Source organism: Numenius arquata, chromosome 16 (genome assembly GCF_964106895.1).
Source record: "Numenius arquata chromosome 16, bNumArq3.hap1.1, whole genome shotgun sequence".
Lineage (NCBI taxonomy): Eukaryota > Metazoa > Chordata > Aves > Charadriiformes > Scolopacidae > Numenius > Numenius arquata.
In genome coordinates, this window is record NC_133591.1 from 1452885 (window position 1) to 1467787 (window position 14903).

The 14903-nt window shown below is 48.8% G+C and overlaps 1 protein-coding gene across 1 annotated transcript; it reads right to left on the reverse strand.

Annotated features, from left to right (window-relative positions):
- Window positions 1-2609: 2609 nt before the first annotated feature.
- On the reverse strand, window positions 2610-14363 carry SLC2A11 (solute carrier family 2 member 11). Its single transcript, XM_074159559.1, has 12 exons — window positions 14343-14363; window positions 11666-11764; window positions 10959-11119; window positions 9596-9720; window positions 8759-8888; window positions 8420-8568; window positions 7175-7362; window positions 6773-6883; window positions 6220-6321; window positions 6016-6091; window positions 5175-5302; window positions 2610-4522 (listed from the first exon to the last, which is right to left on the reverse strand). Exons 1-12 carry the CDS (start codon window positions 14361-14363, stop codon window positions 4322-4324), a joined length of 1491 nt encoding a protein of 496 aa, XP_074015660.1. The 3' UTR covers window positions 2610-4321.
- Window positions 14364-14903: the final 540 nt, after the last annotated feature.

A 14903-nucleotide genomic window follows, 5' to 3' on the forward strand; every position in this document is an offset into this window, starting at 1 on the left:
TAGATGCAAAGAAATAGCCAAAGCTGCCTGAAGTTTGAATCTGGCAAACGCGTATTTAAAAAGCAAACGCTGCTTCGGTGGCTTTGCTCGGGGGAGAGGTTGTGCAGCAAAATTTTATGTATCTTAAGAAAAAAATTACCAGTGTAAAAGCATTTCTAAGTGTTAGTTTTTATGTTGTCCTGTAACAGTGAAAACTTGTTATTTTTTATATGTAGGCAAAGGAAAAGCAAGTCAGAGCTTAGGTGTGAAATCAGGATCATAATGTATTTTGCTTTGCTTGAATCAAAACTTTAAATCTGGGATTTGCTTTTTCTGACATTTAAAGTAAACAGTAAAGAGCCAGACCCCCTGATGTTGTTTTATTATGTCAGAATAGTTCACAAAGTGAGCTTTTTAATCTTCTTCTGAAGCTTACGAGCGTGTTGTCGCTGGCTCCGGCGGCAGCAGGCGCGGGACAGAGGTGCCCCAAACGCTGCTGGGCCCTCGAAATGCTCAGGGGTTCCCCGAGTGCGGGGGTTTCTGGGTGCAAATCCCAGCTGCAGGCAATCCACTGGAAAAAGTCAGCTGTGGCTGAAGCTAACAAAGTATTTTATTTTTATAGAAGTATTTTTAAGAATTAAAGGGGATTTTTAAATACCAGTTTTAAGGGATATAAAGGAAAAAAGAGTGTATATAGGAAACCATTGCGTGGCATTTTATTAAGTATAGAACATCTTTTCAAAGTCATAAATTTGCAAGAGACTCGTGTTTCCTGTCTGTTTTCCATCCAAATAGTAGTGGAAGAAATGTTAAAATATCTGTAAAAACTCAATTCTATTTTATTTTTTTCTTTTTTTTTACTGGAAGTTGTTTCGTGGTGGTTGGTTGGTGTGTCCAGAACCGGCCTGGAATAAAGCCCCTCTGGTGACCGCTCCGTCTCGGCAGCGATGGATTCTGCGCTTCTCCACGTGTTTATTTGCTTGTAACTTTGTGATCGAGATGAAGTAAAATCTTTGGGGAGGTATTAGAAATGAAAGAGCTTTAAGTCCATTATCGGGGACCTTGAAAATAAACATAAATAGATGTTGAAAGTACTTTGAGGGGCTGAGGTTCCCCCCAGTGGGAATGATGGCAGCAGAGAGACAGGACGGGTGACACGGAGGGAAAAGCAAACCCGGTGCTTCCGAAGTGAAAAGCCAGAAATGCTCTTAAATCCCATTTTCTTTGCTTTTTAAAAAGAATTCCGTGCAAGATATTTGGTATCTCTCTCTCAGCTGCGACCTCGTACTGGTACTTGAACCACATCGGATTCAGATTGATTTTTCTTTCTGTACTTAATGGATGCCATTTTATAAGAGCAGAAAGGGAGAAACACCTACTGCAAAAATTGTATGGGGGGGGGGAAGGAGAGAGAAACACCTCCCGGCCTGCAGGCAGAGGTGGCCGTCTCCTGCGCCGGGGCAGCATTTCCACCCGTCGCTTCATCCTTTCTCAGCGTTCTCGCTCCCTTTGCTCTCTCCTGAAGTTCTTGCCCTTTGGTTTCTCGTTACTGGGTCGTTGCTGGTGAAACCGCAGATAATTTGGGCGAAGTGGGTGTTGCTGGCGGGTCCCTGGGGAGGAGAAGCTCCAGCGGCAGCTGATGGACCACGAGCCGCAGGAGGCGAGTGAAGGACGGTAGAGGAGGTGCCGACGGGAGGCAAGCTCCAGGGACTGGTGCAAACTGGGGTGGACTGGGCTGGGCTCCCCAGGCCCTACTTTGGGGTGATCAGTTACTGCCTTTGAAGAAGTTCCCGACGGCTCTTTCCAGCCTCGATACAGAAAACCCTGGTGAAGCCCAAACCTCCGCGTTTGGCTCCTGAGCCACGGGGTCAGTGGCCGCTCTGAGTAAATGGCCGTTGCCTGAAAGTTCCAGCCTCTGCCCCTTTAATCCATCGTAAACGCCCGGGAAGTTGAATGTCAGTTCTAAACCCTGACTGTAAAATAAATAAATTATATCTTTATTTTTCTTGTAAACACTGATACGAACTCTAAGTCTCTGGGGATCCCTTCTCAGGTGTACTCGTGCCCGGCGCTTCACAGGGTGAGAAAATTCACCTGAACAAGCATCACTTTTTTAAAGTGTTTCAGTTGAAGGTGCTTTAATTCAGTAAAAATTAACCAACTTGTTAAATGCTTCGATTAAAATATAACCATTTAGACCAATTAAAATGTAACCACTGTTTGACTTTGCTTAATCAGTCTAAAGACACCTGATTTGGGGCCATAGTCAGGAAAAATGCTGGAAGTTGGAGCGAGTGTTTTCCGCCCCGGGACTCGGCGAGGCCACGCGATGGCCAGCGCTCCTGAGCAGACACGTCTTGTACCGTCGGGTGAGAGGGCTCTGGACCTTGGGGGACTTCTCCCGGTTTCAACCGATTCTGCTCTGACCGTGTGTCTTACTCTTTCCATCCGCCCCTCACCGCTCTCTCCAGAGTCTCTCCGCAATTCCCAGCTCCACGGAGTCACGTTCTCGATTGTTCTGTCTCAAAACCCTGTGTATTTCAAAATCTTGCCGTTGCCCAAGAGCAGAGACACCTGCTCGTGCCGATGGCTGTGGATGAATGACCTTTGAAACAGCACCAACCACAAATGAACACAAGCTTAGTTTTATTTTTTCCTGTTTTATAAGCCTTAGGTAGTGACAGACACCAAGCCGTGGGGTGCGGTGACACGCTGGAGGGACGGGATGGCACCCAGAGGGACCCGGACAGGCTGAGAGGTGGGTCCACGTGAACCTCATGAAGTTCAACTGGGCCAAGGGCAAGGGTCCTGCACGTGGTTGGGGCAACCCCAGGCTGGGCGAGAACGGCTGGAGAGCGGCCCTGAGGGGAAGGACCAGGGGGTGTTGGGTGACGAGAAGCTCAGCGTGAGCCGGCAACAGGCGCTGGCCCAGGTTGCCCAGAGAAGCTGTGGCTGCCCCATCCCTGGAGGGGTTCAAGGCCAGGTTGGAGGGGGCTTGGAGCAACCTGGTCTGGTGGGAGGTGTCCCTGCCCAGGGCAGGGGGTGGCACCGGGGGGGCTTTAAGGTCCCTTCCCACCCGAACCATTCTGTGATTCTCTGAAAGATAGTTCTTGCACAGACTCCTCTTCTGCTGCTCCGTTCAAGCCCAGCGTGACACTAACGCACTCTAGAAATTTTTACAGTCTTGTTTTTCAAAACTGCTGTATTTTAAAAAGAAAAAAGTAGTGCAAAAATACACAGAAAGAAACTTTAACTGCTTATTTTGAAAACGCACATGTTCTTTGCTGCACCCATCAGCAGAGCTGTGACTGTCACACAAAGCCAAAGAAGAGAGATGGCTTGATTGTGATTTTTTTTTGAGAAGAAACTGGAAGAACCATCACCAGTTGCCCCAGCGCCTGTGAAAGGTGAGATGTAACGAGGAGCGGTGCCTGGTTCTGTACCAGGGTGGCCAAAGAGACCCAGTATCCCATCGGGGTCTTTTCCAATGTGCTCTCTGGAGACACCCAAGGACCTGCTGCAGAGAGTGTCCTGCTGTGATCCACATCTCCACGTTCAGACTGAGCTGGTGCCCTGGGATCTCCTCCCCATGCTCCCCCCCTGGCAGAGCGCAGGGGCAGGACCCCGCAGGACGCCCCCGCAGCCTCCCTGAGAGCAGAACAGACGGGACCGGAGGATTTCCTCAGGCTTTACGACGTGGGACTGGAAGACAACAAACAAGCCACGAAGAAAACCAGTCCAGAATAAATAGTTCATGAAACAATGCCCAGAAGTCAGTTGTATAATAAGCCCCTTAGCAAGTACCAGCAGCTTTCTCCCTAATCCATCTGTCACATGTTTTTACAGCTGAAAATAATTAACTGCTCGCTATTGCTCAACAAGTAGGGGTCTATTCAAAATCACTTAATAACAGAAACAACGGGAGCACCAAGACAAGGGACTGAGAATTTCAGCCGGTGTCTGAAAACAGAACTTAATCGTATTAATTTCTGTGTCAGGGAGCCCAAATTCGGGGGCGAAGAAAGGCGTCTGGGATGGGAGTTACTGTTTGGGTGGAGGAGAAATGTAGAAGAAACTCAGCAGAAATTTGCTCAAGCGTTGCCTGGTGGTGGTTGATGATACAAGGCATCGTTCGGTCGCTCTCTAATATGGATTCTAAAATGTGTATCTGTTACTTTGCACTAAAAACAGATTATTACACTTTTGTTGGGATTTATCAGATTGAGTATCTCTTTTCCAGGTGAAACCCCTAAGGGTTGTCCCTAACCCCACCTCTGCCCCGTCCCTGCAAGAGAACTCCACCGCTGCTGCCTTTCCCCAGGTACCAGACTCAGCTCTTCTGCTACAACACGGTGGATCTGATCTCCTCGGGGCCTTTATAAAACCCCGCGTGGGTCCCAGCCTTGAAGTTCCGTTTCTTGAACTCCTCTGAGATCTCCAGGAAGGACTTTCCCTTTGTCTCGGGAAGGAAAAACCCAACGTAGAGAGCAGTGCAGACGCAGACCACGAGGAATGGGATGTAGCAGAAATGCCCGAGGCTTTTCTGAGGAGGAGGAAAAAAAAAAAAGAAGAGAGCATTGTTGACATTCTGTACGATGACAAACAGGCCACCAATCCCAGTGTCTGCACGGACCAACTTCACCCAGGGGGTAATTCTGCCGGCCCTGGTAGGGGCCTCACGTGCCTGGAGGCAGCTGCTCCCCAGCACAGTTTGGGAGATTCGACACAGCAAGAAGAGCACCTCCAAATGGCTTTTTCTGTCTTTCTCACTCTCTATAATGGTACAGAAATGAGGAGCCACAGCAGGGAATGAGACAGGGTGGGATGTTGTGGAGTTCCGCTCCCTTTTGCTGCAGGAATCACCTTAGGAAACGGTTCTAGGGTCCGGCCAAGGAGAATTAAATCTCCTCTCCAGGCCCAGCTGCTCTCAGCTGAGGCCAGAGGAGGAAAATCAGCCATCCCTGCCCCAAATTACTCTCCTTCCAGCCTGACATCGGAAATCACCGCGGGGAACGCGGAGGAAGTCTGCTTTAGAGAAGTTCTGGGGACTTTCCTCATAAAGACACTTCTCACGTCAGGGCTGTCCTGCTGGGTCTCTGCTGTCCTGCACCTGTCTCTGCTCCCGGTGACCATCAGAACCTCCGGTACAAACCAGGGCAGAGCCGGGGGGGGACGGCTTTGCTGCGGGGACCCACCACGATGAACGGAAAGGCCGTTCCGACCAGGAATAGGTTGAACCAGAGCAGGGAGCCACAGATCATGTACGCAGCCGGCCGGGACAGCTGGTCAAAAACCTCGGTGGGCAGAACTCCTGTTACACCCGCTGGAAAAGAAGCGGTAAGAAGGTTAGTAATACTGTAGATACTACATTAAAAACAAGAGAACAGACACTAACGAGCAAAAGCAACATGAAGCATATGAGAACAGTAAATTATTATTCACTAAATTATTCTCACTAGATAATAACGCCCAAACAAGTGGTAATAGAGAATTACTGCACCGGGGAAGTTTTAGGTTAAATATTAAGTACTGGCTAATTATTCAAACTCTCTCACCTTAGAATGAGCTGCTGGGAAAGGTTTGGAAATCCACATTATTTTCTCTAGGAGCCAACTGGGAGAATGGCTTATTATTAATTCAACCCTATGACACTATAGGGACAGGGACAAGAAATCACTGCCAGCTCCTGTGGCACATGCCGCTGGCAGCTCGGTTCTTCTCTTACCCACCTCCCTTCAAGCTCCCGGGAACAGACAGAGCCCCACGTCTGCTCACACCCCAGCACACACACAGCCTGCTGCTGCCCCGCAACCACAGAAACTCACAGGTTCTGCCAGGAAAATGCCCGTTAGCGGGTAACGAGCCAGTGTGACAATTGTGCTGCCAGGTGTCTGCACGTGAATAATCGGGTGACGTAGGCGTCAGTCTCTAGTGTTAGGGATTGCCTTGGTCTGAGAGTTCCCGTAAGCTCCTTGCACACATCTCCGAGCCCCGGAGGCACCCAAAAGTTTCAGTGAAAACCCTCGGGGAACTGACCTGGTCCGATTCCAAAGCTGAGGATGTAGGCGAAAATGCAGGCCATGCTGAGGTACGGCATCCAGCCGATCTGCGTCTGCAGCCACAAAGAGCAACGGAGACCAGGGAGGGCACTTAGGGTTATTGGCCACCACCGAACACCCCACTCATACGAAAGGCAAAGCCCAACTCCATTCCCTTAAATAATTCAATTAGATTTGTTACCTGCTGGCTCAGAGCGACCATGAAGACCACGGCCCATCCAGCCATGAAGATGTATCCCCCCAGGAGCAGCGGCCTCCGACCGACGTAGTCTATAATCATGTTCTGCACAAAGGAACACAGGGAAATAGAGCAAGATCTTTAACTTTTGTTTCTATTTCCCACCTGCTCCCTCTTCCTATTTCAATATCCTGCGCCTCGCTCGCTCTACAGCTACTTTAAGGATGTTGTCCAAAAAAAGAGAAGTCGTTCAAAGGGAGGGATCTGCTGGCAGGAGTCAGGCAGGGAGCGTGTTCCGGGCGGATGGGAAGGTCCCAGCTGCAGCCTGAACCATTCCACTACCCACAGTGGCAAGAAGTTATGCTTTTTAGAGTTTTCAGCCAGCGCTGAGGACGCAGTGTGTGACAGAACACTTCTGCATGAACCCGCCTGAGAGCCTGCCTGGCTGCTGTGCGGGAGGGGCTTCCCCAGCGCCAAAGGCCCCCCCAGATCGGTAACAAACAGCCTCCTCACTGCCTACGGGCTGCGTGTCAGCAGAGAGCGTTAAGGGTCTCACACAGGTGACAGACGCGATCAGTTCACAGCTCCCTGTGCCGATTACAACATACGGGATTTTGTCCTGAGGAATTCCAGCCTCTCGGAACACATAAGCTGCATAGAAATACATCTGGGGAGAGAAGAGAGGAGAAAGCAGTAAGAAAAAGCATCTGGAAATATATCCCATTGTTGTTCCTGAGGGACCACAGAGAGGATGACGACTGTGCCGTCACACAGGCTATTCTGACAGCACCCTCTGAATCCTGCCATGAGGCACAGCCGTGCTTTGGGAACTGAGCACCTGGGGTCTGAAGGTCTCCACAGGTGGAGCAGATCACGATTCCTCCTTCTCCTGCAGCAGGAACGTTAAACCCCAGATCCTGCACCCGTGTCTGTGAATGCAGTGGCTGCCGTTGCTCACCGAGTCGTTGCCGCAGAGCTGCATGGCGCTGCTCAGCACCACCACGCTCAGCACTTGCCACCGCAGAGTCGGGTTCCTGAAGAGCTCCCAAGGGTTCTTTGCTCTCTGGCCTTTGACGGCAGCCTGCTCAGCCAGCATCTCCTCCAGCTCCGTGCCGAGGTCACTGCTGCCTCGGAGCTTCTGCAGGGCTGCAAGGACAAGGGAAACTCTTACCCCCTGAGCTTCACCTGCATTTTGCCGGCTCTGCAGGGCGAAGGATCGAGCAGCAAACCTTTCTGATGGCTGCAGAAAGCTGTAGGACAGACTCTGTGACGGTGGTGTCACCTTCACGGAGGTGGCCAGTTGTGGTTGTGAAGGATTTGGGGCAAAGGGAGTGCAAGTCCCTCACCGTTGTTTGACAAGAGAACATTTCCAACCCGTGCCCTTTCAGCAGCCATGCTTCTGACACAGACCTCAGGTGACTTCCCTGGGAAACGCAGGCAATTAAGATGTTCTAGGTACCCAGTACATATTTCCCAGAAACTAATTCCAGCCGCGCTGGATACAGGGATTTGTATGCTACAAATCTAAGCAAATCCCTTAATATGAATTGGCTTCAGATTTGGTCATGAGCTCTTCAACCACAATTTGTTTCACTTCATAGTTACAAAACATACTTGTCATTGTGAACACAAGTCCCACCTTCTGACCCTGCCGTTGCAGCAGTCTTTTGTAGGAAGATGTCTTTCAATTATCCCAACAGATCAAATTATTTAAGATTATAGAGTGTTCTTTAGTTTGGAAAGAGGAAGTGATCATCTTTGGAACTTGATCTGACACTTCCTACAGGTAGGAAGTCGGGCACAGCCTGTGCACAAGAGCAGGATGCGGAAAAGCATAGATTCCTCTGTGTTCAGAACTGCTGTGGTTGTTCACACACACACACCCCCAGCCACCGCCTGGGCACTGATCAGTGCTGCAGCAGCTCATGCAATTACAAACATAGTTTGTACAGACCAAACATGGTCCTCTGGTTTAGAAAAACATTATCTGTGGGACCAGTGACATAGCCACAGTATTGGGCTTAAGGCTTTTCTGCTCAGGAGGCTGGCAGTCACCAAACAGGGTAGTTCTGTTGGAAAGAAGTCTGCTTTGGAGCAAACACACTAGGCTGTATTTAAGAATATACAATCTTCTCAGTGTTTATCTGCCCGGTCGGTAGATCTCAGGTGCTCAGCGAGAGGCTGACAGTCACCCTCAACTCACCAGAGATGCAGGATTCTTTATCTCCACGGTCAATCAAGAGGTATCTGGGACTTTCGGGGAGCCAAGGCAGAGCCGTGAGCTGGATGAGGGCAGGCACGGCATTGCTAGCTAAGAGGAACGGCCAGCTCTCCTCCCCTCCTAGCAGCTCCCTGGAGGAAAAAACCCAAAACATACTTTGCTCAGTACATTTTACAACATGGCAAGAGCCCAGCGTCCTCTGCCGCATGTGGGCACCAGAAAAGAAAGAGGGGTAGGAAAGAAAAAAAAAAAAAAAAAAAAAAAGAAAAAGAAAAAAGAAAGATTTAATAAGTATAAACTGGCCTTCTTGCTCTACCTTACCTGAGTCCAACAACCTGCCCCAGCACCAGCCCCAGAGCTGTAAACGATGCCGAGGTCAAGGCCACGGCTCCCCTGAGCTTCTTTGGGGCGCTTTCTGCCAGGTACATGGGCTGAATGTTCATGCTGACACCTGGGCAAGGCAGAGAAACGGCCACCTCAGCTCACAGGCTGAGGACAGGAGAACAAACGCAGTCAGCCACCTCTTCTGTCACAGGCCGAGTAATGACTGATCTACCAGTGCTTATTATTTATCTAAACCTTCACTTTCACTCCTGTTCAGTGTGTAAGCTACTAAACACACATTTCCACACTCCTAAGTAGACGTGGATAATGACACTGAAACCTGCCAGTGCCTCACTCCTATGGTCTGAGCACCAAATCCAAGGTTATAAGTGATGCTCCCTCTAGTCCCCCATTTTGGGGGGAAGATCATATTTTAAGTCACTTGTATCAATCATTATTTCCTTGGATGAGCTTCTATAAAAGCTTTAATGTTGGTGCTTGTGCTGGTGAGTGACTGATAACGTTCTTACAAGCAGAAAGGGCTCGATTTTCAGCTCAGTTTCTCCCAGGGCTGCCCTCCCTGTATGCAGAGAGCACACAGACACTCTCATATACATTACACAAGCAAATCTGCCTGTTTATGCTTTTAAAAAAAGACCTTAGAAACAAAATATAAAATCTGTACATACAGCTTCCTCATTCATGTACATGTGTGTGGTCAGACCAGAGGACTAATTGCTTTAATGTCTTAGATCATTCCTATTTAAATATCTCCTATTTCTAATTGATAGTTGTTACCACGTTTGTCCTGTTGTGTTTCCGGCCTTGCCGTACCTGCGTTCACACCAGTGAAAAATCTGCTGAGCATAATCATTTCAAAGGATTTTGCCATTCGGCTGAATCCCGACAAGAGTGCGGCGGTGATCACGAAGACGTTGTTCAGCAGCAGGGACATCTTCCTTCAGAGAGAAAAGACACGGCTGTGAGCACGTGTGTCAGGTTCAGTTCAGGTACCACATTTCACCCGGTGGATCCAACCTGCCGCGCCTGGAAGTTTGGCTCTGAAAATGGTCATTTTTTTGAAACAGGTATTTTTCATGTAATACTACGATCCTTACGAAACTTTTGTCAGAAAGTTTTCATGTGTCCCAGGAGGAATTTCTGTGCAAAACCAGGAAAAAAAGAGAGAGCCAGTAATTTTCTCTAGTCCCAGCCCTCTGCCTTACCCACTCTTCAGCAGTCAGTCTTTTTTTCTCGTTTATGATGGGATAGGATTTTATTCTAAAGCAGTACAAGGGGAAAGCTCTAAACTTTTGACAGAATAAGAAAGCCATATCCTTTGCAGATCTTCACAGCCATAAAGCACCTGGGCTGTGGGAGACGGTGCCCCAGCCCCGGCCCAAACCACAGTGGTGCTGCTTCATCGGAGGAGAGGAACAAACCAAGGTGACAGCACAGCGAGGAGAACTTTGGGGTCAAGAGAGAGGGAGGCGAAATCTAACTTCCTACTAGTCTGTGTTAGTAACACTGGTTTTCTTCTGAAGAGACCTGGGGGTAGAGCTGTGTATGAAAGTGGTGAGGAGAGACAGACATTTTTCAGAGACTCAAGCATGGGGAAAAAAAGCAACTGTGAAGATTTAACAAATACCTCCTGAAATATTTCAGTCAAAAAGGTGGGTTCGGATACACAGCCTGTGGGATGTGAGGACCGGGGATGCAACAACTGCTCTTTGTGAGCACCCTCTGTTTTTTCAGTGTCATTCCTATCAATTCCCACAGTTAATTTTGAAGGAAAATCCTTGGTTTGTTCCATCGTGATTTCTTGTTTAAAAGGACGGCAGAAAACTGGGCGCAAAACTGGTGGGGATTGTGCAGGTGGTTACTGTGATCTGGAGCTGAGCTGAGATCCTTGTAGCTCTTCAGCTGGGTCAGAATACGATGAGAAGGTAAGATGGGAAAAGAGCTGTTTCCCTGTTGGGTTTTGAGACATGAAATACTGCCATATCTGCTAGTTTCTCAGTTCAAAAATATCCAGTAGTTTCTCAGCTCAAAATTTTAATGGCAGATGATTGATCTGTGACAGAAAACGTGTTTTCATGACTTTTAACTACAGTGGGTGTTGTGCTGTGGGGCTCATAATTCCTCCTGGACTCAAGGAAGATGCAAAGCTTAAAATTACAATGCAGCAGCCTCTTACCTGCCCACCACGATGGCCATGGGACCAGCGACCAGCGCCCCGGCGAGCCCTCCCAGGGGGTAGGCAGAGACGGTGAGCGACCACAGCAGCAGGAGCACGTTGCTCTCCAGGGGGACACCCGTGCGCTCCAGCCAGGTCTGGTTCATGAAGGTCTGGATGTACTGGGAGGGAAGGAGAGTGCTGCGTAACCATGACATGGAGATGAACGACACTGAGAAACATGGAGGTTTTCTTATTAATCTATCTGTTTATTCTGTGTTCATGCCTCCAAACCTTTGGTTGAAAAAGGCCTTCAGTTCTTAGATGTGTTTTTAACAGAGGGTTAAAAGCATAAAACCGTAGCTGTTGAAAAGCTGTACTTGGTTTGTCTCTATATGTAGCTATCTTGGGTAATTTAAACATGTATTTCATGGGTCCAAGTTTGAATTTAAGAGCAAAAGTTGATATCAAAGGCTGCAGGTTGGAAAATTTTAGAATTAGATTTCCTAACGCCTTGAAACAGGGCTTTTGAATAAATTCTTGTGACACTAGTTGCTGCTCAAGGGTGGCTCTCAGCAACAAAGTCCCGAACCTCAGGTGTGAATTATCCAGAGGGACCAATGTATCCTTCCCTTCCAGCCCCCAGCTCTGCTCCCAGCAGCAGATCCCTGTCCGCAGCCAGATGGGGACAGGAAGGAGGAGCCTGCGCTCGGACCCGCAGCACTTACCGCAGTCGGAGCATTGATGATGGAGATGTTGTAGCCGTATTGGAAAGTGCCTCCAATCCCAGCGGCACATATCGTCAGGATCAGGACCTTGCTCTGGAGCTGGAAAAGATGGAGAGAAAACACATGGCTGCCTCGCACGGCATAAAATGGCTCAACAGACATTTGCTCCATTTCCACTTTGAGTGGTGTGAAGTGAAGATCAGAACAGGCTATGAGTGTTGGCATAAAATGGGAGGTGCCAAAGACAGACAACCCCCCTCCCCACCTCCTCACTCCCAGATTTTTAAACTATCTCCTTCTACTGCAGAATAGTATTAATTTATTGCCATTCACAAAGAATTTGGGACTGCTTTGGGGCAAAGGCCCGCAAATGTCTTTGGTTTAATATTTAATGTGTATGCTTACAAAAAGTCAGTGCAAAACCAGTAAATACTGGTAGAGGCTGGTGTTATAGCTTCAATTAATTCAATTCATTACAAGAACCTGTACTCACATGATGAATTATTCAAGGAGCATTGCCAAAGTTTAATTTCTGCCACATTTCTAGCTGAGCTCTATGGGATGGAGCTTCCCTGTGGTACGGGAGATTTTCTTGTGGCCATTTATCTCCAGTGCATTTCTGATTCATGGCATGCTATTTCTCCTACCTTTTCATGGTAACGACACAGATTTTAATTTAAAATAGAGTGTCTTTCCTACGCTGCTTCACATGTTGTACAGAGCAGACAATGTCTCTCTGCTGAACTGTCTCATCACACAGTTGTTCTCACATGGTCTCATGTTGAGCCGTCTACAATAGCGCATTCAGCCAGAATATTTTCTGCCTCTTCAGTATGATAATACAGCTGAAGTATGTGGCAGAGAGTGGGTCCTCTGCCATCTTCTGGTCTCCTGGAGGTTATTCTTCATCAGCATTGCCCACTGATAACATTGCCATCTCACGCGGCTGCCGTGCCTTCGGAAGCAGGGGCAGGGGAACGGGGCTGCTCCACACAGCATCCCGGGATGAGGGTGTTGCTTTAAAAGCGGGGTCTCTTGCCTTTCTGAAGGGTGTAGAACAGGCTGTCCTGGCTGACACAGGATGGCAACTGAGAGCCCACTGCCAGGGTTGCCAGCAAAAACCATGCGCCTTTTTTCCCTTTGCAGGAGGATGCCCTGAACGTCACAGTATAAATAGATGTCCTGCACCAGGACAGCTCTGGGACTGGCTGTGGAGAGCCAGGGACACTGTGCAGAAACTGTCCAAACAGTCTTGTTGATGTTTCCTCCTCTGCCATGTGTGCAAGCCTCAGGCCACTATTGCCTGGACACTTTCCCGTGTGCCTCTGCCTTCAAATTGACCTACAGCTTCTGCAGAGCAGCAGAGCTGAGTGTGAGCAGCATCACATCTCCGTGTTCACCTCACCACCCTTCCTCCTTGACGCCACACCACCCCCTTGGCTGGTCTCTCTCTGTGTCACCCCCCATCCTTGTCCTTCTCAGTTCACACCTATTTTGTGCCTGTGCCTTTAGTTTCTCCGCCTGTACATGAGATCCTGTGACTGGCAAACTGTGACCTGATGGTGTACTTGGACTGGGAGCACTGTCCCATGTCTCAAGACCACTCTGAGCTTGCTGGGGGCCCCTGGCCTTTACCCTGTCACCTCCTGCACAATGTTCTGGGTGGCCCAGGGCCAGGATGGCCCTTGCCAGCCCCCTGCTTGCAAAGCCCTCCCACTGGGAGCCATGCTCAGGCTTGGCTCTTCACCAGTAAGTGCAGGGCACTTCAGGCCTGTTTGTGTTTTGCCACATGAGTATGACCCCTCTGACCCCGAGAAGAATTTAGATGAACCAGTGCTGGGGAGCTCTTTCTGCTCTACCTGCTCGTTTTCTTCTTACAGAGCCACCTACCAAAGAAAAGTTAAGTTTTGCCTAGTTCCCAATAGCTCCAAAATCACAAATTCAAATAATCTTGTATTTTTCCTTTCCTCAAAGCCTTTTGTTGTAAATAACTTCCACACCAGCCCGAGACAGGATCTTCTCCCAGGACAGAACTGAAGCCAGAGGGTTCCAGCCCTGCAGCACGAAGAGGCTGAGCTCTCTCCTGTCCCGGTTAGAAGCGGGTACATCTGACTTGCTGGGACTTTCCTTGGCTCCACCACTTCCCTGTCCTGTTACTGAGACCTGAGCTAAGGACTGCACACCTGAGATCTCTGCTCTTCCCAGTTATTCCAGTTCTCCAAGTGACAGTTTTCCTCTCCCTATAACAGCACGCTTCTTGCTTTTTAATCCCAACGCCTAGGATGTACCACCCCCTGCTCCTTTCCTTGCTTTGATGACAGAGCCCATCCCCTGCCAGGTCCTGTATCACAGAGCTCTTCAGTGGCCATGGGCTATGGGAGAACGGTTTGCTCCTTCCTCCAGGAGCCACCAAACAGTTCTGTGCTCAGATCTGAGCTGTAGTTACAGGGTTACCTTCCCAAACCTTCCTTAACACCCGGTTTCTGCACTATCGTCCCAGCCACCGTGGTGGCACGCAGCTGCCAGGAGAGCCACTGGTCTGTCAGCTTTATCCCAAGGACTGTGATGAGTTGGACAAAGAATTCTACAAGAATCTGATAGTACTTACACAGCCTTCTAAAAATTAAAATTAAAAAATTGATCTGTCAACAATAATAGTAAAATAGACGTTTTTTACCAGTTTCTGCAGCTTGTTCATCCTCTTTGGTAGGTTTTCCTCTGTCTGCCAAAGCCTCTGGTACCCTCAGCAGTGCTCTAAAGGATTATCTAAATCTCCAGCATAGGAATGTGTATTTAGTCACCCATTACATTAGGATAAGACACTTGACTTGGCAGGTGTTTTGCCAGCTGATTTACATTCTCCAAACGGGGCTGTACGTTCATTAGCAAGACAGTTCAATTAATTTTGTTGAAAGTACAGGACAGTTTGGGGAAATGATTCCGCGAGACCCAGAGCTGTCTAAATCCTCTCGAAGGCCAGTGTGGTTTAGGGCATGAATTCCCTCGCCAAGCGTCTGGCACGAGTAGCACTTTTCTGATTAAGCGTGAGCAAAGCAGGAGTAAACTACAGCTTTTTGTCTGGCTGTATTTGTCCTGGAACCCAATCTAGGATCTGAAAGACACACCAGACTATTTCCCTTGGTCCTGTCAGTGACAGGAACGGGTGAAACCCAAACCTTTCAAATCCCTTGTTATGCCAAGCCCTTTCGCTGTACTCCTGCCCGTGGCCTGGTGACAC